Source organism: Myripristis murdjan, chromosome 13 (assembly GCF_902150065.1).
Source record: "Myripristis murdjan chromosome 13, fMyrMur1.1, whole genome shotgun sequence".
In the NCBI taxonomy this organism is placed as follows: domain Eukaryota; kingdom Metazoa; phylum Chordata; class Actinopteri; order Holocentriformes; family Holocentridae; genus Myripristis; species Myripristis murdjan.
In genome coordinates, this window is record NC_043992.1 from 28507149 (window position 1) to 28531550 (window position 24402).

The 24402-nt window shown below is 43.1% G+C and overlaps 3 protein-coding genes across 5 annotated transcripts; 1 reads left to right on the forward strand and 2 right to left on the reverse strand.

Annotated features, from left to right (window-relative positions):
- Positions 1–419: 419 nt before the first annotated feature.
- LOC115369708 (guanylate cyclase soluble subunit beta-2-like) lies at positions 420–5910 on the reverse strand. The gene is made up of 15 exons (XM_030066378.1): positions 5878–5910; positions 5514–5587; positions 5183–5277; positions 4860–5020; positions 4635–4734; positions 4232–4473; positions 3947–4034; positions 3601–3704; positions 3208–3424; positions 2665–2985; positions 2397–2545; positions 2024–2170; positions 1216–1370; positions 902–1107; positions 420–694 (listed from the first exon to the last, which is right to left on the reverse strand). Exons 1-15 carry the CDS (start codon positions 5908–5910, stop codon positions 420–422), a joined length of 2367 nt encoding a protein of 788 aa, XP_029922238.1.
- A 950-nt stretch (positions 5911–6860) lies between these two features.
- Positions 6861–14761, reverse strand: cep57 (centrosomal protein 57). Of its 2 annotated transcripts, none has more exons than XM_030067760.1 (11): positions 14537–14761; positions 13816–14005; positions 11963–12163; positions 10394–10515; positions 10161–10289; positions 9937–10014; positions 9702–9797; positions 9344–9424; positions 8601–8830; positions 8326–8470; positions 6861–8224 (listed from the first exon to the last, which is right to left on the reverse strand). In XM_030067760.1, the coding sequence occupies exons 1-11, from the start codon at positions 14582–14584 to the stop codon at positions 8033–8035; spliced, it is 1512 nt and encodes a 503-aa protein (XP_029923620.1). In that variant the 5' UTR covers positions 14585–14761; the 3' UTR covers positions 6861–8032. The 2 variants fall into 2 exon arrangements, with proteins under 2 accessions (XP_029923620.1, XP_029923619.1); XM_030067759.1 differs by having other exon boundaries at positions 9341–9424.
- A 240-nt stretch (positions 14762–15001) lies between these two features.
- On the forward strand, positions 15002–24097 carry mre11a (MRE11 homolog A, double strand break repair nuclease). Of its 2 annotated transcripts, none has more exons than XM_030067818.1 (20): positions 15002–15075; positions 15486–15554; positions 15832–15964; positions 16137–16297; positions 16409–16496; positions 16599–16740; positions 16851–16965; positions 18449–18634; positions 18803–18974; positions 19086–19166; positions 19256–19385; positions 19545–19645; positions 20254–20424; positions 20513–20572; positions 20720–20897; positions 21820–21903; positions 22104–22168; positions 22794–22855; positions 23036–23129; positions 23608–24097. In XM_030067818.1, exons 2-20 carry the CDS (start codon positions 15535–15537, stop codon positions 23647–23649), a joined length of 2085 nt encoding a protein of 694 aa, XP_029923678.1. In that variant the 5' UTR covers positions 15002–15075; positions 15486–15534; the 3' UTR covers positions 23650–24097. The 2 variants fall into 2 exon arrangements, with proteins under 2 accessions (XP_029923678.1, XP_029923677.1); XM_030067817.1 differs by having other exon boundaries at positions 15058–15075; positions 15441–15554.
- Positions 24098–24402: the final 305 nt, after the last annotated feature.

Genomic DNA, 24402 nt, shown 5'->3' on the forward strand with positions numbered 1-24402 from the left:
AAGTTTATTCCTCAGTGAGTCAGACAAATAAAGGAGAGCTACAAACAAACCATTTAGAATTAAGCTTTATGTTCATGTTTGATCAACTACATCCAAAACATCAATTGTAAAAGCACTGTCAATGTATGTGTATTTGTCTATAATGGAAATACAACCACAATGTGTATCTACTTTCTAGAATTCAGTCAAGATAAACTTTGACACTGGATGCACTGAGGATGCATGTTATTGGATGTAATGTACCATGAGCAGGTTGGCTTGTCTTCAATTTTAGTTAAAAAGATTCTCAGTGGCTGATGTGAAGCATTAGAGCCAGATACTGGATAGATATGGTGTAGCTTAGAAAATAAAGAATTTCATCTGTCAAACAAAGAATTGGTCAGTCAGCCACAGGGCAGTTGAAACATCTTATTTCCATCTCACAGGATCACACAGATCCTGGTTCTGGCACGTTTGTTCTGATTGTTGGGGGGAGACGTTCCCATAGCAGTAATGTTCCCCTGCTGTTCCACTATGGCCTGATGTCTGTCATCAACTAAATCATCTAACTGTTGCTCCTCATGTTTGGTTTCTAATTGGCCAAAATGTTTCATCTGTGTTTCATCTGTCTCTTTTAATTGATCTTGAACTCCATCCTCTGACTGGTCATCAGTGTGGAGACTTCCATAGCTTTCTGAATCCCGGGTCTTGATAGCTGGACAGGGATGGGGATCAGATATGTGGGATGACAGTGAAACTTTACTTGGGCTGTCTCCATATTTCATAGGGATCAAGTACAGGTCAACCTTTCTCTGCCTCTGAACAGCTGTGGAAGCAGAGATAAAGCGAGTCAGACAGTCCATGTTCTGTAAGCTAAAGCACTAGATGAAGAACTGGTATTAGTCAAAGACAGCACACTGACCCGGCGCCCCTGGTCTCCAGAGACTTGGTCGGTAGCTTATCTGGCCATGATCCTGCCCAGAGCCAGGGTCAAGGACTGGGAAACCCATAATCTGTTCCTCACTGACTCCTATGTTCCTTTCGAGAAAGTAAGTGGTCATCCTGCCCTTCCCCTTCACCTCGATCTCTCCTCGCTTCTGGATGACAAAGTTTTTATCCCTCAGAGACCTGAGAGAGGCAGCAGATGACATAGAAATAGGTTGACCAGAAAAACAACAGGTAATCCAATATACTCAGTGTACAGGTGTTTTCATGCATGAATGTATGTGCCCCTACTGGTAGACACTTGGACTGAGATGGATCTTGTTAGGCAAGCCGTGACTCTCCATGCGAGAGGCAGTGTTGACAGTGTCTCCAAACAGACAGTAGCGAGGCATCTTCTCTCCAACCACACCTGCTAGCACAGGACCGCTGTGAAGACCCACACGGATCTGTGTCACACAACGTATAGATGCTGTATTAGGTTAGAATAGAATAGAATTTGCCCATTGCTCTATAACGATCTCATGTCAGATTTTCAGTAAAAGTTAATAATTCCTTTCATGCCCTGTCACTGACTTGTTTTACATCCAGAGATGTGCATATTTTCATGGCATGGGACATAAGATATGCCTACTCAAATCTAGGTATTTTTAGGCATTTTAGCCAACATATACAATTGGCACCATTGTATATTTCTTCAGTGACCACTAGGGGTGCCCTTCTAATATCACTGTACTAAGATGTGCAAAAATTGGCAGTGTGGTTATGTCTAAACTGTAAATAAGCTCTGCAGTGGTCCAGTGGGTCAATAATGCGAGGTTTGCTTCTTCTTACCTCTGACTTTTTATCTGAACCTACTTCCACTGCCCTTTGGCAAATTAGTGAGAAAATGTAACCAGTTCTCCCTTACACCTTTCCACCAAGTTTCTTGCAAATCCCGTCATACTGTTTTAAGATATATTGCACGCAAACAAAAACAAGGAATGAAGTGAAACTATAACCCAGGTCCAATTTCTTTTGAAGAAGAATTTAATTTTGGCTCCTTGAGGCAGCAAAACAGCAACATATGTATGGGAGAGAGACACTACAAATGCTAAAGCACCTGAATGGGTCCTCCAGTTACAGGGTTGATGACTTCCCTGGCTGCCAAGATCATACCCAGGGCAAAGTTGGCCACCCTCTCAGCATGGCTGGAGACAGGAATAGGAACCCCACCCACCACCATATAGGCATCGCCTATGGTCTCAACCTGCAAAACACCAAACAAACATGCTTAAGGTTACCCCTCATGCTGTGAGTAATCATGTTTCACTCAAAAAGATCATCTGTCCAAAAGTGTGGGCCTTTGAAGGGCAAATTAAAACTTTTTTTTTTGCATTGCACATGATTTGATCCTCCCCACCCTGTGCTAAATCAAAAACTCAATATGACTGTTTGTTCTTGTGATATCTTTAAATCAAATCTTATTTGTGTACCTTGTAGACATTGTGCACAGTTGTAAGTCGGTCAAACCGGAGGTACATGGAGTTGAGCATTAAGACGATGTGGATTGGTTCACACTGGGTGCAGATATTAGTGAAGGTCACCACGTCACTGAACAGTATGGTGCACTCTTTAAATTCTCCTGTGGGGATTCACACACACGATATAGAAATAGTGTGATACACTATGAATCTAATTGAGATATAGTTGAGACTGTCTTGTACAGGAGCATACGTGTGTGTATGCCATTAACCTGCTAACCTGCTTCTACAGTCTTGCCCTCTTTGAGCTGGTTGGCCACATGTTTGGGCAGCATAGCATACAGCAGGTTCTCTGTCTTTTTCCTCTCCTCCTCCAGGTGCTGAGACAGGAGGTGGAGCTCCTCCTTCTTCCTCTCCAATTGATTTGACAGCTCTATTTCAGCCAGCCGCTGCTGATTGAGCAGAATAAGGTCACGGGTAACATCATGAGGTGCAATGTCAGAAATGTGCATGTGTCTCTCCTCCAGCTCCTGAAGGCTTCTCAGCAGTGGAGAGGCTTGATAGAGCATACAGCCAAGAGAGGACATCCAGATCATCTGACCTGGAGAAGAGACAGGTAGACAGATAATAACAGGCTTAACAGAAAGGAGCTGAACACAGAGCAGACTGCTGGGAAAGTGAAAACTTGCAGTAAAATAAAAGACTATCCTATAAATTAGTTTTTACCTAATCTGAGATTATTCAGTCCCATTCTACATCTTGAGGAGTGAGCAGGAAGGGTGTGTCTATCTGGAAATGGCAGATGGCGTATGTTTCATTTTACCTCTGAGCTGCAGCATGGGCCTGTCCCTCCATGCCCTGGGCATCATGTCTCTGCGTGTCTGCAGGACAAAGTGGCTGTTGATGAACGTCCTAATGCTGGAGATGGTGAAGGGGACCTCAGGGTGCATGATGCTGAAATACTGGTCCACGTGGATGTTCACAGTCTGGAGTCCAGGGACGATCCTCTGGAGGTTCACCCCAGCCTGACACACCACCAGCTGGCCCAGAGATTACCAGGAAATAACATCTCACAATCTGAATTATGCCCAAATTAGATTATATAGTCCATAAATTGATTGCAACCATGTCCCTGCTGATACAAGTCAATCACAAGATGCCATCAACAAAGCCCACCACCCATAACTGCGGTTTCTTTCTGTGTCTCTTGTAATACCTGCTCATTGAAGATTATATGGAAGGGGAAAACATTGCAGAAAGTCTTCAGATCAATGTTAAGACTCCTAGGGTAGACTGGCTGAAAACCTTTCAATAGTTTCCCTGTATGGTGAGAGAAATAGAGTTAGAGTTTGCAACTTTGCAAATTTATCTGCTCAGAAATGTGACCATGCTACACACAAATGATTTCAAATGGGTAGATTTCAGGGGCTGCCTATAAAGCTTGAAATTTTCCAGTTATGATGATCTCTGTAACCACCAGGTCACTGTGTTGCTTCAGAGTTTCTTTGTAAATGTGCGTGTACTGTATACACTGTGTGTATGTATGTGTGTCTGTGCCATACCTTTCCCCAGGCGGACCAGATCCCTGACTGTCTCCCAGTGACTCCTGTACACAGAAAAGCTTACACTGGAACTCTTTTGAATGATGGGCTGGGGACACAGAGAGCGCAGGATCAGTGTTCCACTATATTCACCATCATGTAAAATCTTTTGGTATAATTCACCTTATCCACTTCAACCACTCTTTGAGGATTATGATGCCTTTACAAAATCAAGAAGTCTATATATAGTTTACATCTATAAAAATATTGTTTAGTTGTGGCATAGATCTAGCTTGTTATTCTCACCTCTTTGCTCAAGATCATGGTTTTACATCTGCCAATCTGAGGTCGGAGGGATTTTGTCAGTTTGGAGGGCCCATCTGTGTTACTGACCACAATGGAGCCAGCAGCAGTGGTAGCTGGCTGCTGGGTGACCAGGAAAACCACGTGTTCTTTTTTCCCAGTCCTCCCCAGCTCCTCTAGCTGGTTGACAATCTCCATTGTTATCTCACTATTAAAAAAATCTTTAGCAACAGCTCCAATAATGCCTGTGGAAAGTAGTAAGAAGTGTTGACCTTTCAGGGAGTGGACCCTCAAACGTGCAGTGTGGCTCAAAGTTATTCTACTGACCAAAATATGAAACAATGATGGCAAAATAATGACAGGACACAAGGAAATTAATAAAGTTATGAAGGGTTTCTATAATTACCGGGGACAATGTGGCACAACCCCCTGCGGTCTGAGTAATAGTGGAGAAACATTGTGTTCTCCTGGTTCTTCTCCACCCGAAATGATGGTGCATTGATTTCCTGCAAGCATATTCAAACAATGGCTTTGGTTGAGCAATGAGGTATTTTTTTTTTTTTTTTTTGTCTTCATGGCACAAGTGACAAGAAAAGAGGAAAACCAAGAAACAGGCATTCATGGCCAGCACCTTGTACGAGAGGGCGAGGTAGCTGTGAAGTGCATCCAAATTTTCAATGAATTCAAACAGGTCTCCCCCCAGAGTCCGCAGCATGTGATCATAGCCAGACCGCTTACAGAATTCAAAGAAATATTCTCCAAACTGGTTCAAGACCAACTCTGGTTTCATTTCTGCCAAAAGACAAAAGTAGCCTAGTTAAAGTGTAGGCCTAACAATCTTGGGTAGACATGACAAGCAAACCTACCAATTTGTAATTTTGACTATTTTTCCACTAAACAGTTAAACTCAGATTTCTGAAATTAAAACATAAACACAAATGTTACACAGATTACCTAGCAACCTGCAGGCTTCTGTCACTAACTGCATGGTGATTTCATCCTCATAGACTTCATATGTCAAGAAGGTATCCTGAACTCCAGCTTCATCCCTGTGCATGATGGGAATGATGGAGAGGCATGAGCAGTGTTAGGGACAGCAATGATGATGATGGTGGTGATAATGATGGTTGTGGTGGAAGAGGTGATGAAAAAAAAAAACAGGTCACAGTAAAATCCCAGTATGTTCATTTGTAGATTAACCTCCCAAAGTCTCTACAGAGTCTCAGTGGCTTTTAATTGATTAATCTCTGCTACGACATCCGTCAATAAAAGGGAACTATCTTACCTGAGCTTGGTCCACGTCTCCTCGCCAAACTTTTCAACTACCAGTGATTTCAAACAGGTGTTGATAAATCCATACTGTCGAGAAGAAGTTATACGCACTGTAAATGATAATGAGCAGCTTACAAAATGCGCTGTTAATGAACAAAATAAAGCCCTTTATTCAGTCGCCAACGCCAGTCGCCATACCATCTTTTTGACAAGTTTACTGCACCATTTAACCGCAAGAGAGGGTGTCTTCGTCACTTCGGTGGACTCTGCTTTCTCGACTGACCACGCAACAGCCGAGGATGGAGATCACACCGACTGTAAGAGAAAGTGATCCATTCAAACAGTGTGACTGAAAAACAATCATCCAAAACACTGACGGATGCAGCAGGGGGTTTCAGCCGCGCCGACATCCGTGTGCGCGCTGAGGGGACACGGCGGGACCCTACAGGGAGCTGTCCAGGCCAGCGGTGCTGAAATAAAGGATTTGCTCTGCCGTCTGGGGAGGGAGCAGCTTCATTTCACGCCCTAAAGAAAAAAACTACAGTAATATACCTACTGGGACCTACAATATGTCCGTGGTATTAAAAACGACTTTATAGCGCCTGAGAGGTATTATTATTATTATTTATATATAATCGCCTATCACCACACCATTTATGTAATATTCATACTGTTCATGATTCTTCTCTTTCTATCATTCATTATTTATCATTTAATAACATTATCATTGATCATTTGAGGTTAGCCCCAAAAGGGATAAAAGGTGAGGTCCGCGAGATTAATTAGGAAGAAGACAGAAAAAAAGACGAAATTGGACGTGAACCTACATATAAATAAAGACAGTTTTTTTTTTTTTTTTTTTTGCCATTACTTAAGCCCTTTTATCATTTATGGAATTTCTTTCTGCCAATTTCTCCCAATGTATGTATGCATGTATGTATCTATATCTACATCTACACACACACACACATTTGTATGTGTATATGTATGTGTGTGTAGGCTGTGCAAAGATGCCCCTAAAACAGTCTAGCACATCACAGCCGGGTGCAAGATGCTGGCAGGTATGGCATACATGGAGCACCATAACCAAGTGGCTGGCAGAGTATACAGGAACGCCTGTGCTGAACTGGGGTTGGAAGTTTTCATCACATATATAGCTGGCATAGGCTACTATTTTATTATCAAGTGTTAACTGTAACCTTTGTGGTTTAACTGGCGTTCATTCAACTTGTGATGTTATTCCCGTCCACTGACATAAGCAGCTCATGCACTGAAAACAAAGGTAAACTGAAAAAGACCAAGCAAAACAACTGATGAAATGTTGTAAATTGAAAATATGCTTTATTCTTGGAGGGGAAGGGGGGGGAAGGGGGGGGGGGGGGGGGGGGGCGCATATCAATCAAATACAAACTGCTCATGATTGTCAAAAACCTACACAAACCCATTTCCTCAAACTTTGTTGCATTAGTGCAAAAGCCACACACATACACACATGTATTACAAGTGTCTTTTATATGATGTGTCAGTAGGAATTTGATGTTTTCCCCACAAATTTTTTTCTGTTGTCTATAACAAATGATTATTAATGAAATCGCTGAAGGATATCTCAAAACATCTTGTCACTGCAATTTACACGTGGTGACATCATCTTCTATAAAAATATGGAGGTACTACAAAACATGTTAATTCATATTATGCCTGGTCAGCAATTTAGAAACCTATTGTCATCAAGTGGTCCACAGGACTTTAGCACCAAGATATTTTAGTCTTTTACAAACTATCCTCAAAAAATGTTCCTTTGTGCAGAAATGCAACTGTCATCATTTAATATTCTAGAACACATCAAGGTTTTTCCATGTCAATTTATTTTCCATAACTCAAAAACTTGTCTGAACTTTTCCAGCTGGTCTACCACACATGGGATCCTTGATCATGGCATAAAAGGCTAAACCATGAGCTGGTAAGCGTCTCATGCCCTCTGCTGGTACAACACTTAAACGGCAAAGAAGGGAACTAAACTCATGGGACATCATGCACCACTATAATAAATCTTTTACTAATGTTTGTAAACAGAAAATCACTTGTCATCTACTACCCCCTGTTTCTTTGTTCTACCATTAACCTGTGTGTTCATTTGAAATGAAGGTGACAAATCCAAAAACAATTTGAACATATGTTGCCAAAAGGCACCCTGGTCGACAGCACTCAGTTACAGGGTCTGGTCCAAAATGTAGTCTTTTGGATATGTAGCAGTACTCATGGTAAAAATAACTTCTGTTATTGACCTTTTATAAAAGGGACCGAGGCCATAACAATGTAATTTCTTATATAACTTACTGCAACAGTTTTAGTAGCTTTAGGTAGGCTGGTCTGCCAGGTTTATGTCACCTGCCAGTTATTACTGTGCAATGATGAACTGAGGTTGATACAGAACTCTAAAAGAGATTCAGAGTCTTTGAAAACCTTTTCACCCGACATGCAGCATCAACAAGGCTGAGCAAATTTTCAGTGCCAAAGTTATCCTGTTGACTTTCAGGTCCGTAATGAGGTCTGCAAAGCTTTCATGTCCCTCAGCAGCCTCAGATTCCTCCTGCTGCACTCGCCTGGTTTAAGTTTAACTGCTGCAGCAGAGCGCCCTCTAGTGGTCACTGTGGTAGTCACTCTCACCTCGTTCCTACTGCTCCGCCTGCGATTACTACTGGCTTCCCTCTGAAACTTCTTCATCTAAAAAAGGTAAAAAAGACAGAGAGAAAACAAAATGCTTTGTATTAGATTTGGTTCCATGAACTCATGAACTAACCTGAGGTTTTTGTTTGAACTCATACCTGTGTTTTGTGCTTGTACAGCTTGCTAATTTGCTCTCCTTTCCTCTCCATTTTCAGCAGCAGGCTCTCTTGGTCCCTCTGAAGTTCTTTTCTCTCCTGTTCAGACACACTTGCCTCCACCTGTCTCATCAACTCATCCTGCTCCCTGCAACATACACATGCATACCAACACAGAATAATAGAGCAGAATCAAATTCAACATTCTGTTCATGTGTGTTGTATGCAAATCACTTCCAATCTGACTCTGGTGTACTCCGGCCCACACATATACTAACAGGCTCATGAGTCGGAGCTCCTCCTGCAGTGCTTGCAGTAGCTCTGACAGCTCGTCCCCACTGGTGGAAGAGGAGGAAGACGAACTGTTTGAGCAGATGTGATTAGCTGCCTCAGAGCTTCTTGGATTGTGAGAGAGGACACGGCTGTTACAGAGGTGGGGCTGGTGTTGCTTCAGGAGAGACAGAACTGACTGGACGTTGGCTCTGACTGAGTGGCTTTCGCCTACTGACTGAGGGCCAGGTAGGAGAAGAGAGGGACAGTCAGTGTGAGACAGAGAGAGAGAGAGAGAGGGAGATACAGTGTTAAAGATGGTTAAAATTAAAATGATCAAGAGTGAATGATTTATTGCCAAAAATGATCCAAACATCTTGTTGTTGTTGCACAAGGGGTACAGGAAAATTTGGCAAAGAAACAGCCCTGGTTCTGGAAAATCTTTAGATATGATTGATGCCTAAGGCAAGAGAAATGCATTCATTGGGTAAAAGGAGTCCATCATGAGATACCAGAAATGAGAGGAGAAATCTCATTTGCAGGAGAAAGGGTTGTGCAGGAGGAGGTTTTTCTTGATAAAACCATGTGAATTCATGTTATTTTCAGTGTTGTAACCTGCAGATTCAAACTCAGGTCCTTTTATGAATAAAGGGGTCTTTAATTTGAATATTTCCTCCTGTGTCCTTTTGCCTCCACAACACACCATGTTATGGCAAGTGCAAATCCACAAATGCATGCATGTCCATACTACCGTTCCAGCTACAAAAGGCACATCTCCGAGGCTCAGTCTGTAGTGTGGCTGCGTGTGGGAAGACTGCTGGGGTAATGATTTCTGGAAAGGGAAGATCAACATTACACATCAGTGCACTGCACAGGAAGACACAGACCAAAAAAGCAGAAAAAAAGCAATTTCATCCATTTCATGTCTCTTTATCATTTTAACAATTTATCAAGAGGTCCTAAGAATTTAATGCATTAAAAGTCCTCTCTGCTTGATTCAACGTGACATGTCTAGATGTAGTAACACTGTGCATAAGCACCTGACTGCAGCTGTCTTGCCTTGTTACTGTAGTTCAAAGACCACTCAACAACCCTGGGAAGATCTTTACCTTTGAAGTGGACCTCTTCACTTTGGACCATTTCCTGGATTGGTGGGGTGACACTGAGCGCAGCAGGATCCTATTGGCCTCCAAACCTGTCTGTAACTGAGAAGAGCAGAACTCAAAAATGTAATAAACTTTTTTTTATGCATTTGGGGAACTATTAAGCTTCCCTTTATGTGAAGCCTGCTAACTGTGAGTGAAAGGCACTGACCAAACAGTGTGTAAGCGAAGGTCAATATACCTGGTTAGCTTTATCTTGGACTAGTTTTCTCTGGTGCTCCTCCTCCTGTAGTTTCATCTCCAACTCACGAATCTTCAACTGGCACACACACACACACACACACACACACACACACACACACACACACACACACACACACACATCAATACTATTACCTTCACATCAGCTGTTAAGGTCAGTATTGGTATAAACCTTATAAACCTCATGTGTGTCTTTTTGTTTACCTCAGCATTGTTCTGTGTGTGTGTCAGTCTGAGATACTCCTGCTCCAGTCGCTCCAGCTTCTCCAATTGAGCATGCTCAGACACAGCATTAAGATTCTGGTCAGCTGACCTGGTTGTCTCCATTGACATCTAAGATTGTCAAGGACAATTAACATAATATTACATTTCTGGTTTTGTATTTTTGAGTGGAAGAGTCTCCTACAGCCTGTGATATTGAGCTACACTGAGCTAACCTGCTGTTTGAGCAGGCTAGTCCTGTCTGCTTTGGCGTGGCGAACCATCCTCCTCATGAGGTCCAGCTGTCTTTCCAGCTGTGCACAACGAGCCTCTGCTGCAGCTAGCTGGGTGATCAGCACTGTGGAAGAGACCAAATGGACTCAATGGGATGCAGAGCAAAGGATATAAACAAAAGTAAATAATGACAAGGTGCAGCAAAACAGACCAGGACACATACACTATATGGACAAAAGCATTGGGCCACACCTCTTATTCATTGAATTCAGGTGTTTCATTCAGTCCCATTTCCACAGGTGTATAAAATCAAGCACCTAGTCATGCAGTCTGCCTGTAAAAGCATTTGTGAAACAATGGGTCGTTCTAAAGAGCTCACTGAATCTGAGTGTGTTACAGTAACAGTAACTTAATAGGATGTAACCATTGCAGCAAGTCAGTTTGTGAAATTTCTTCTCTCCTAGATAATTCACCAGCAACTGTAAGTGGTTTTATTGGAAAGTGGAAGCATTAAGGACCCACAGCAACTCAGTCACCAAGTGTTAAACCACATAAAGTTACAGAGCAGGGTCACCAAGTGTTGAGGCACGTAGTGCATAAAAGTGGCTACCGCTTTGCTGACTCAATAACTGCAAAGCTCCACACCTCCTCTGGCATTAACATCAGCACAAAAAAGGGTGCGCCGGGAGCTTCACGGCATGGGTTTCCGTGGCCGAGCAGCTGCACGCAAGCCTTGCATGACAAAGCACAATGTCAAGTGTCGGATGGAGCGGTGTAAAGCACGCCACCACTGAACTCTGGAGCGGTGGAAACATGTTCTGTTGAGTGATGAATCACGTTTCTCTATCTGACGGTCTGATGGACAAGTCTGGGTTTGGCAAATGTCAGGAAAACATTCCCTGCCTGGCTGCAGTGTTCCAAGTTGCCAACTGTAAAGTTTGGTGGAGGAAGGATAATGCTGTGGGTTTGTTTTTCTGGGGTCGGCCTCGGCCCCTTAGTTCCAGTGAGGGGAAATCTTAATGCTTCAGCATACCAAGATATTTTGGACAATTCCCTGCTTCCAACTTTGTGGGAACAGATTGGGGAAGGCCCTTTTCTGTTCCAGCATGACTGTGCCCAGTGCACAAAGCAGCTCCATAAAGGCATGGTTGGGTGAGTTTGGTATGGAAGAACTTGACTGGCCTGCACAGAGCCCCCACCTCAACCCCATCCAACACCTTTGGGATGAACTAGAGCGGAGACGGCAAGCTAGGCCCTCTCGTCCAACATCAGTGTCTGACCTCACAGATGCTCCTCTGGATGAACGGCAAAAGTTCCCACAGACACACTCAAAATCCCGTAGAGAGCCTTCCCAGAAGTGGAAGGTGTTCTAGGTGCTTTGGGGGACCAACTCTACATTAATGTGTATTGATATAGAGTGGGATCTCATAAAAGCCCCTGTTAGTGTAATGTGTAGGTGGCCCAATACTTTTGTCCATATAGTGTACATTGAAAAAAAAAAAAAAATCAACATAAAAATTGTGCCCCTCTGAAGGGCATTAAGTGTCATTACACCCTATCTACACACTCACCTTGGTTGCAGTTGGAGATGCCATTTGTTTCTCTCCCTATGTCTCTCTGGGTGTCTGAGACTCTGTGTGTGATTTTCTCACTCTGCAGCTGGGTGTGTGATGTGTCTTTGCCCATAGCATACAGACTGAGCTCTGCAGATTCTTTCTCCAGCTCCAACCTCCTGATCTTCTCCTGGAGGTTCCTCAGGGCGGATAAGATTGCTACGCCCCCACCCATGTGCGCACACGCACACGCACACGCACGCACGCACACACACACACACACACACACATTATTACAAAACCATATGATATCTGTGTGTGGTCTTACGTGAGAGATTAGACACAAGAATGCTATGCTAAGATACACTATATTACCAAAAGTATTCGCTCACCCATTCAAATGATCAGAATCAGGTGTCCTAATCACTTGGCCTGGCCACAGGTGTATAAAATCAAGCACTCAGGCATGCAGACTGTGAAACAAGACATTTGTGAAAGAATGGGCCGCTCTCAGGAGCTCAGTGAATTCCAGCGTGGAACTGTCATAGGATGCCACCTGTGCAACAAATCCAGTCGTGAAATTTCCTCGCTCCTAAATATTCCACAGTCAACTGTCAGCTCTATTATAACAAAATGGAAGCGTTTGGGAACAACAGCAACTCAGCCACGAAGTGGTAGGCCACATAAAGTGACGGAGAGGGGTCAGCGGATGCTGAAGCGCATAGTGCAAAGAGGTCGCCGATTTTCTGCACAGTCAATTGCTACAGAGCTACAAACTTCATGTGACCTTCAGATTAGCCCAAGTACAGTACGCAGAGAGCTTCATGGAATGGGTTTCCATGGCCGAGCAGCTGCAGCCAAGCCACACATCACCAAGTGCAATGCAAAGCGTCGGATGCAATGGTGTAAAGCACGCCGCCACTGGCCTCTAGAGCAGTGGAGCGTGATGAATCACGCTTTTCCATCTGGCAATCTGATGGACGAGTCTGGGTTTGGAGGTTGCCAGGAGAACGGTACATTTCAGACTGCATTGTGCCGACTGTGAAATTTGGTGGAGGAGGAATTATGGTGTGGGGTTGTTTTTCAGGAGCTGGGCTTGGCCCCTTAGTTCCAGTGAAAGGAACTTTGAATGCTTCAGGATACCAAAACATTTTGGACAATTCCATGCTCCCAACCTTGTGGGAACAGTTTGGAGCGGGCCCCTTCCTCTTCCAACATGACTGTGCACCAGTGCACAAAGCAAGGTCCATAAAGACATGGATGACAGAGTCTGGTGTGGATGAACTTGACTGGCCTGCACAGAGTCCTGACCTGAACCCGATAGAACACCTTTGGGATGAATTAGAGCGGAGACTGAGAGCCAGGCCTTCTCGACCAACATCAGTGTGTGACCTCACCAATGCGCTTTTGGAAGAATGGTCAAAAATTCCTATAAACACTCTCCTCAACCTTGTGGACAGTCTTCCCAGAAGAGTTGAAGCTGTAATAGCTGCAAAAGGTGGACCGACATCATATTGAACTCTATGGGTTAGGAATGGGATGGCACTTCAGTTCATAGTATGAGTAAAGGCAGGTGAGCGAATACTTTTGGTAATATAGTGTATAATGACAAATTCAGTCTTAGTCAAATAGTGGCAGAAAAAAATGTGATGTAGAGGTTGTGACAGATGAATAGAGCGACAGAAGCTTGGAAAGGGATAGAGCGGATGTGTGTGCTGCTAAGACATTCAAGTAGCGTGGTATCATGTTGCACTAGTTGTAACCATGGTGCTCTGATACATCACAATACCTGAATAGAAACTCTCGGTGTGTGTGGGTGTGGGGGTGTGTGTATGGAGAGACAACCCACAAATGGTGCACATATAGGTTACCTGCGCTGCTGGTCTCGGGGAACGCCTTGCTAGGTGATGATGACAGACGACTAGTGTGATGTGTGCTCCCTGCTTGGGGTGTGTGATGCATGAGGGTGTTGATGAAGGGACGGTGAGCAGGATATTCTTCATAAGACGGCAGTGACAGGCTGTCAGACACTATGCCACTGGGTGGTGGTGGACGCGGCTCCTGTGGAGAACCCCAGCTGAATGAACAACCTGCAACACATCCTCCTGTATACTGTACAGTTACACTGCCACTAAACAGGACTTATTTCTGTTTAGTAGTGTACATTCATACATATTATTCATGCATATTAACAAAAAAAAAAAAAAAAAAGATCACTATAACATCAGTGTGCTGCAGCAGGTCACTCCCCCAATGAGGCGCATGATCATGAGCAGTAAAAAAAATGGTTATACTATTATTCATGACAACTTCAATAATATAGATCATTACAGTAGGAATCAAATGTTTACCCGCTTAATTTCAAATTGCACAGACCGACATTATCCTAGGCAATAGTGAATGAAACCATGTTGCTACAAAAGCTGCTCAAACTAAGTAGTGTAACAGCAACTAGTCATGAGCCTCTCATGCAGTTCAAATTAGCCCACATCACAGAGGATGCACAGCTTTGCCTCTACTTTACATGAAGTTAGCTGACTTGAATAACCACATCGTAAATTAGCATAAAGCTACCAACTTAACGCCGCGTACCTTCTCCCGCGTAGCATCAGCAGCGGCTGTTTTTGACAGGGTCTCCATCGAAACGCGACCAATCACAGTCCGTCGGACCGGTGCGACATTTGGAGGCAAAGTGTGCCAGCGCAAAAATATCTGCACAGCTCCTGTAATACTGACAGTAAACTGGGCGCAGTTGCTACTACGTCTGGGTAGTGTTTACAGAGCTGTGAAAACATCATTTGGCCAGCTAAAGAAGCTTGAATCCACGGAGGGTACGCTTTATATTCATCTCAGTGTGGCCCGCTGCATTAGTGTGCACGCATACTTTTCATTTTACAGCCGCGGCTTAAGGTCGGTGTGCCCCTTTAAACAAAACAAGCGCACCAATCTCACGTACCGGAAATGTAGTTTTTATTCCACCGAGAATCCACAGATGTGAACCGGAGATGCTCGGTAATACAACTACAGTGACCACAGATGACCTGCGAGGGGCGGGGGCCAGTTTGCAAGACTTGCCGGGAGTTTCCACGCAGAACAGAAGTATTGCGGCGCGTCTTCTGGGATTAGAGGAGGTGGGTGGCACACTGGCTAATTAACTTAGCACACTGCCATACACTACAAACTCATGTACATAGCTTACACGTGTATTACGCATCGGTGAAAACCAGCCAACATGTTTATTTCACAAATGGCAGGTCCTTTATAACTTTCAGCCATGTTGTTCTAGCTTAATTCAGAGCTAACGTGGGTTGTTGTGGTCACCATCCTGTTACTGTTACTGCTTACTTATTATTAAACTCTACGCTTCAGTGATTGTATTGTAATGAAATGTGCTGTGATGACTGCTTCTTGCTAAAAAAAAAAAAAAAAAAAAAAAAAAAAAAGGCACGACAAAGGAGTAAGAGCTACCTTTGTAATGTTTGTGTTTTGAGTGCAGAGTGCATCACAGCTAAAAGTCAGAGCCTCATCTCCTCATCTACAGATTCAGTTTCATGCTGGTGTGAACAGATCAGACCCTCTCCCACCTCATCATGTCATCGCCAAGCAACCTGTAAGTTTGGTCAAATCCTCACCTCATACTCATTGCTAACCTGAATGGGGGCATATGTTTTCTCTTATGTTTGAAACCTCAAACAGATCATGCAAGGGTACCCCGGTGGTGCAGGTTATGTTTCTGCACGTTGTTCAATAATATTGTGTCTGCTATTTTTGCAATTGCAAGTCATGTTGATATCCAGGTATTATGTGGATTAACCCTCATGGAATCAGCTGTGTGGTTGTCGCTGCTGTTGTCACCCAGTTGTTTGTCATGCGTGGTATGCTTCCAGGGATGATGAGGATACCTTCAAGATCCTGATTGCCACAGATATTCACCTCGGTTACATGGAGAAAGATGCTATTCGTGGGAATGACACTTACAATACACTAGAGGAGATCCTGAAATGTGCCCAGACGAATCAGGTATATGCAGATAGATGTGTATTTGTGTGTGAGTGCCAGTGTTTTGTATCAGGCTCAGATGGGTGAATCAGTGTTTGTCTGTTTCATTGTATAGATTTCACCAAACTTGCTGCAAGGCTTAGCCTACCTGTCCTGCTCACAAGCTGCCATATTGTTTTTTTTTTTCCTATAGGTTGATTTCATCCTGCTGGGAGGGGACTTGTTCCATGAGAACAAGCCGTCACGCCGCTGCCTCCACACTGGCATCACTATGCTAAGAAAATACTGCATGGGAGACTCCCCTATTCTCTTCAACATACTCAGCGACCAGGCGATCAACTTCAACACCAGCAAGTCAGTTCCTCTGTCTCTGTCTTTCAAACTTGTGTGTGGCGTTTATTTCTGCAAACATGATATTCTGGTTTAATGAAATGTTATTTTAATGATGTGTTTATGTGTCTTTAGGTTCCCCTGGGTTAACTATCAGGATGAAAACCTAAACATCTCTATTCCTGTATTCAGCATTCATGGTAACCATGATGACCCGACTGGGGTAAGCTGCTTCCAGTGTGAACAAGAAATTCTTCCACGTCTCATATAACTGAATCTGTATGTTTGTGTGTTTGTGTGTAATGCTTGCTTTCTCTACCCCAAGGCTGAAGGTTTATGTGCACTGGATCTACTGGGCTCATGTGGCCTTGTCAATCACTTTGGTCATTCCCAGTCAGTGGAGAAAATTCAGATCAGTCCCATCCTCATGCAGAAAGGCAGCACCAAACTAGCGTTATATGGCCTTGGTCAGTGTTTTTGTATTTGGGGGGCATGGTTGTGATTGGTGATATTTATTCCCACATTCATATTGTTCTGACACTGAAACCTGTGTATGGATGTATGCTTTTGTCTTTAGGCTCCATCCCTGATGAGCGCCTGTACAGGATGTTTGTCAACAACCAGGTAACCATGCTTCGGCCCAAAGAGGACCAAGACGAGTGGTTTAATCTCTTCACCATCCACCAGAACAGGTGTGTGTGTGTGTGTGTGTGTGTGTGTTTGCATGTATTTTTTATACTATCAAAGGCAACTCCTCCTCTTCACACCTCACCATTAGGATAGAATAGGTCTAAATTTTAGTCATAGAACGAAGAACCTAAGGACGTTGGAGATGATGCAGGACAGTGACGGGCCATCAGACGCATAGAGTTTTTTGCTGCCCACTGTGAGGATTAAGCCGGAGGTTTCTTCCTGTTTGTTGTAAACATGTGGGCATGTAAAGTCCTTTGAGACTGTAAACAGTGATATTGGGCTTTAAATAAACTTGAACTTGCATATTATATGCCTCTGTATGTCTTACCTCGCCTTAGAGTTCAGACTACAGGATGGGGCTGGGGAGGGCAGATATGACACCGTTCCTATTGGAACACTGGGCGATAAGTCCCCTCCATTTGGACCGGTCACTGGCGATCATCCTTGCGCCATGCCAGCCGAAACCCATCTCATTCAGGTCTTCCTTGAACGTATGTCTCCACATCTTCTTTGGCCTCCCTCGCTTCCTCTTGCTGCCTTCCGACACCCAGTCCATTGCTCCACTCGCCAGCCGCTATGTTGGTAGGTGGAGTATGTGTCGGACAATAGTGGCACCTTTGTCCTCCTCATCACCTCTTTGTTGGTGACGTGGTCTCGACATGAGGTCCTCAAGATTTTTGTGAGGCACCGCCGGTGGAAGACATCCAGGGTGTTAGTGATACCGGCTGTTTTAACCCACGTCTCGCAGGCGTAGGTTGCCGGTGCAATTACATGCTGGTTCTATATCTCTGTACCAGAGTAATTATAGTTTCAAGTCTTTACATTTTGTTTCAGTTTTATTTGTGTTCCAGATTTTAGATTTCAATTTCGGCTTTAATTAGTTTTCAGGGTACATTCACAATTTTGGTTTTAGATCTGAAACTAGTTATTAGTTTTAGTTTAGGTTTTATTTATTTTCTGTTTACATTTTAGTGTTAATGGATTGGGTCGCATAACTTCTGATTAGAGTTTAGTGCAGGCTCTATTTGCATTGAACTACAAAAAAGTAATACATTATTCTGTGCAATTTTATTTTATTGTAGGCAGTTTTGCCGTGCACATTGTAGTGAGCTTTTATTTTTATTTCAGTCAACAAAAATGCTTATTCACTAATAGTTTGAGTGTCATGATAGTTTTTGTTAACAAACAGCTCTCTACCTTTTTTGACTTCATTAGTTGCTGCCAGTTTGAGTGGGAATTTGTGTACCTACTGCAGGTGCTGTTTGATTTCAAAGTACAATTAGGTAGAAAAAAAAAAGATAACAAGATTATGCATAAGTCGTTACGCTTGGGGAAAAAGTTGACAGTATCTGTTATAGTCCTAGGTGCTTATTTTAGCATTTACCTAGTTCAGTTTTCCCTATATCTACCTACATCCAGTTGTCATTAGTATTTTTTTATTATATGTTTTTAATAGCCTTTATCTGTGTGTGTTTCTTTAAGGAGCAAGCACGGTCCCACTAACTACATCCCAGAGCAGTTTCTGGATGACTTTATCGACCTGGTGGTGTGGGGTCATGAGCACGAGTGTTTGATAGCACCAACCAGGAATGAACAGCAGCTCTTCTACGTCACACAGCCTGGCAGCTCTGTAGCCACCTCCTTGTCCCCCGGAGAAGCCGCCAAGAAGTACAAATACACACACACACACACACACATACACACACACACACAAATTGAGAGTACAGATAAAAATAAGCCACCCTGTGTCACCCTGCCTTCAGATTATGTGCCAGCTTTTTGTTTTGTTTTGGCGATACAGAAATCCCACAGCTTTCTCTGTTTGTGTGGATCCAGGCACATAGGCCTCCTGAGGGTGAAGGGTCGTAAGATGAACCTGCAGAAGATCCCGCTACAGACGGTGCGTCAGTTCTTCATCCAAGACCTGGTGCTGGCCGACTACCAAGACCTCTTCACACCGGATACACCCCAGGTCACAAAGAAAGTGGAGGATTTCTGCTATGCCAAAGTAACTCAAGACAACCACAACAAACTTTACCATTACTATTACATTAGCAGTCTCATATTCACTGCTCAGTCATCTCCTTACAGTTTTCTTCCTCTCGCTCACATTCCCAAGGTCATAGAGATGATAGAGGAAGCTGAAAGAGAAAGACTAGGGTGTGATCTCACCCCAGAAAAACCACTGATTCGCCTCAGGGTAAGCTACACATGATATACATGATTTCCACATTTCTCCTTACAGTCAGTTTATTAGAGTTCAGCCACTTCCATCATCTCTCTCCCCAGGTGGACTACAGCGGTGGTTTTGAGCCATTCAACGTTTCTCGTTTCAGTCAGAAGTTTGTGGACCGTGTGGCTAACCCCAAAGACATTATTCACTTTGTCAGACGCCGTGAGCAAAAGGAGGACATCAAAGGTCTCACACAGACTAAATACACAGCCATACACCATTTATTCAGCAAAAACACTGAGCAGAAAAAATTATATCACTAAATTTAAAAAAAAAAAACTCTCTCTCTATATTTTTTCAGTTAACATCTTTGATTTGCTGTCCTGAACTCTTGATGCTTTTCAGATGAGATCAACATTGACTATGGCCAGGTGTTTAAAAACACTGCAGTTGAGGGCCTAAGAGTGGAAGACCTGGTTAAACAGTACTTTGAAGCAGCGGAACAGGTTCACACACATTAACACACACACACACACACACACACTGGATTTTTGTGAACACACAATACTGAATTTTTAGGGCTGATAACAATATTTATATTTGAGAGTAAAAAACTTTGACATGTTTGCCAGTATTTTTGTTGTACATAAAAAGACGCATTTGTAGAAATCTTTTTTCATGTTTGATAATCAAAAAGTTGTACTGTTTTTTAACTGTTATTTGTCACTCCATCAGCAAAGTATTGTTAACAGAAGTCTGCTGAACAAACTGTCTGATTGCTCAGTTTTTGAATAATCTGAAGTGCTTTTCACTGCACTATGTTTTGTCTTTTGTGTTGAGCCCGTATTTGTATACATAATATATTGCTCTATAGACCAGCATCCATTTTGAGATCTGTACCATTTGGGTCCTGTTGTGAGTGCTGGCTCGCTGGCTCACTGGAAAGGCTCTTTTACATTTAAATGAAACAAAACCTTAATCTGTGCTGTGTTCATCTTGCTATTTCATGTCAGATTGGTTGCTGTGAAAAGGCCTTTAACACGCCGAATACCAAAACACTTATTTTCCCCAACTTTTGTATGTCATTTTAATAAGCATGTGCATGTCTTCACAGAAGGTACAGCTGTCCCTGCTGACCGAGCAGGGCATGGGGAAGGCCATCCAGGAATTCGTGGACAAAGATGAGAAAGATGCCATTGAGGAGCTGGTCAGTTACCAGCTGGAGAAGACACAGCGCCACCTCCAGGCCAGAGGAGTAACCACAGAACAGGATATAGATGCAGAGGTAGGGGAGGAGAGGAAAGAGGGATGGAGTTGTGTTGGAGGAGTCGTCATATGTTGTTTGTAAGAGTGGCTTGTCTGTCTCTTTTCAGATCCTGCGTTTCAGAAACTCCAAAAAGAACACAACTGAGGAAGATGAGGAAATCAGAGAAGTAAGTAATAAATGCACACAGGCTTCATGTATGAATACACACAGTAGTTTTATTTGAAGGTACCTCCTCTTCCACTCACTGCCCTCTTTACATTTATTTTGTGCTTTTCTTGATCGTTCTCTTTTTCCCTTTCTTCCTCCATCTCAGGCTATCAACAGAGCCAAAGCTCACCGTTTGGAGCGAGGCGATAACCTTCAAGGCTTGGACATGTCAGACGAGCTGGCTGACGTTGCTATGGACTCTGACGAGGACCCCGCCCCTGTCGCTCCCCCAACACGTGGCCGAGGGCGGGGCAGGGGGAGGGGCAGCCGGGGGAGGGGAAGAGGTGAGTTATCATGACTGCGAGGCTGCGTTTCATTAGTTGTTTCATTTCCATTTGGTCCTTACGTAACAGCATACGTAACACAGAGGCCACTTCTAGACCGGAGGGAAACTGAGAACCAGGAGTTGAAATTGAAAGCATTTGTCCACAGCCAGCCCACGCGTTGTTGCTTTTCATAGATAGAAACACCTGCCATGAATTAAGGAGCCGGCACCTGCAGATGATTGTGATACATCAGTATTTGCTAACTTGGCTTACACTGATTTTTGGTTTTGAAATTTCTCTGTTTGTGATTACTGGGCTCATTATTTTTGTTATTATTATTACTAGTAGTAGTAGTTGTTGGATTAATGTTGTACAAGGGTAAGGTGAAGTATAGAACAAAAAATAATATGACAGATAACTTGAATTTCCCCAGGATTACTGTAATCACATAGAGAGTGGTTCATTTACTTACACTTACATCATTTCCTCCCTTCTACATGTTGCCATTGCATCAGAAATAATGGAGAGCTGTAGTGCACTGAAGTTAATATACACCTCTGGAGTGACCATCACTCCCTCATCCCTGAAAGGCTTCATCTCACCAAGTTCACTTGAGTTTGTCAGACAAATGAAACAACAGGTGCTGCTGAGGGGAACTCAATCAGGGCCAATTAAACCGCAAATGAAACACAGCTCTATTGTTGTCATCTTTCTTCTGTCATGTTTGCAAGAAAAAGGATGTTTGGCCCATAGCTTCCTCATGGAGCTTCCACATGACTGCACTTCAGACATTGAAATGCATATGCTTCAGTGATATCACATGACACAGCATAATATAAATTTTCAAAGCAGGAGTGAAATTACAGAAGGGTTAATTACAACTCACTCTTATGGAAGAATAATGTACATAGTGATAAAATACACCTATCTGCCTATCCAGGTGCTGCTGCATCGGAGCCAAAGCCAGCAAGCCAAAGCCGGCGGGGCCGTTCAGCTCCAGTTCAAAGCAGAAGCATCATGGACGGTAGGAGTGTGTGTGACTTTGTCTATGTGCACACTGATTTACCAGTCTGAGGCTTCAAGGACAATGTGCAGAAATCTGAGTGTGTTTCATCAGAGATTAAATCCTTTCCTTCCAGTCCTGCCCTCTGCGGCCCCTCCTCTCTCCATTTCCAACGTACTTTCGCCTCACCTCCTCCTTTAATTTTCTCTCACACCCTTCAGCATTCCAGGCTCCATCTCAGAGACCAACTCGGACCGGAGCTGCCAAGTCCTACATAGATGATGAAGTAAGTCAAGCAACTACACAGACACACACTTTTTCCAGTTTCAACAAGGGCTGTATCTGACTCTGAATATCCTCAGTGGAATCTAATTTGGCTGTTCAAAACAACAGTTCAGCTATTCATGGTTTTATTTGTTGATTTATTTATTTTAATTCATAGTCTTTCTGGCAGTTACAAAATGTATTAGCACAGGTTTTGGTGTTGATAGACCATGTTAATAATAAAATAAGCAATCAGAATTAACTATAATCAAATGCACTGGAGTTAAACATACATAGCCTATTTTAGCATTTAAAATCTATATCTGTGTTGAGGTTTTAGTCACCATCCTGTTTCAGATAGTTTTAGATTAGATTAGATTAGCTGCTTTTTCAGGATGAGAATGAGTCATTAGTCATGAATGACTATAAAAATGCGATAGCAACATTAAAAGCAGCAGTGAGTCTGTTCTTTTGTGCTCTGTCTGCGACCACACAATATTTGTCACTTCTGTGACGTGAATAAGAGAATCTGTGACTTTAAGTCAAATTTAGCGGATGATAGATTCAAGTCATTGACTTTCAGGGGGCCCTAATTTACACTCAGACTACACCGTCTTCCAACCTTCTCTCCCTTCATGTATCTGCAGGCATTCATTGATGACTCTGATGAAGATATACCTGTGATGAAAGCTCCCCAGCCTGCCCAAAAGTATGTGTGTCTGTTCACAGTCGAGTCTAGTGTTTGCAGTAAGAAAACGCTAGAGACTCGCAGATATACACACTCATTTTTTCTTCTTCTCCCTACTCCTTACCCCTGTCTAGCGTATATTTTAAAAGTGAGATGCACATGTCCTTGTTTGACTTGTGTCCTTCCTCTTTCTTACCCTAGAGCAGCAGCATCGTCCTTCACTAAGCGCAGCTCTCAGAGCCAAAGCCAGAGCCTGTCGTCTAGAGGAATTGAATTCGATGACAGTGATGAAGAGGTATTGTGAGACTGCACTCTGAAAAGACATGATCCCATGGCATGTAACATGATTTGGAGACCAGGGCATAAGAGTGCATATGCACATTAGGCCTCTATTACTATTATTATTATTTTTTTTTTAATTCCATTAAACAAAACAAGGCCTAATGTGTGAAGTGGGTTTTCATACAGTTTTCTGAGGAAATGGAACAGACTAAAAAAGTATGCATTTTTAGACAGTCCACTTTTCTAACCCCTCCTGTGTTTTGATTACCATGTCTTAGCAAGTTAGTGCATAAAACACTCCTTTCAGCAAATTCCCAAGCATACACTTGTCCATATTTTTTAATTGTCTGTATTGCCGACTTCTCAAACAATCCGAAACATCAATTATGAAATCTGTAATCTGTTACCGTCATTGGCTTTTTGCCATTTTTCCATTTCCTTGACAGTTTTTTAATCACTTTCTGTCTGTGTCTCTCCCTGTCTTGATCCAGGAGGACCCATTTAAAGGTGGCGGCAGGAATACAAGGAGATAGCCTTAACCACATCAAGTATATAACAGCCGTTCCTGTTTTTGATTGGCCGAAGAGCCGCAGATGTTAACTGGCAAAGGAGCTGCTGCAGAATTGTTCATCAGAGGGCTCACAAGTGGATGTTTTTGTCACTCAGCCGACTTTACGTTGATGTTAGATAATTGCATTGGTTCCAGCTGCTGTAGGTTAGGATTATACCTATGCTGTTATTCTGCAGTGCCTGTTTTAGTTAGGCAAAAATACAGGACCCTCCATCTGGGCCTTCCCTCCTGTGATACATGAGAGGTTGGGACGACTCGGGTTGTTTCACCTGCTGGCCGACACCAGAGCTCCCAGCTGGTGGAGCTCAGCTGCTATGGCAACATCAGCCAGTCTTGGGTTTTGTCACTGGCCTGTGTCAGACGCTCATATTTTCTGACAGGACTAATAAATGGCTCTTTCTTACACATTACAACTGCCTCTTTGTCTCTGTATGACATGTTCTCTGTCCAGTCCAGTAATCGGGAAATACCCATGTGTTGAAATAATGTTCTACTGCTGGAAGGGGAAATGTGGGCGGGATGAAAAGAATACTGAGTAAGAGATCATTAAAAGATAAAAAAATTTCATTTCCACGTCACCTCATCTTTTGTGTCTTTCGTCATACAGCTCTTTCCAGTGTATTATGATGAAAGTTGCAAAGTATTTTGCAATGTGATACAATGCATGGTATCACAGTTTAGTAAGTAAGGACCAAAAGGCTTGCTGGCACATTTT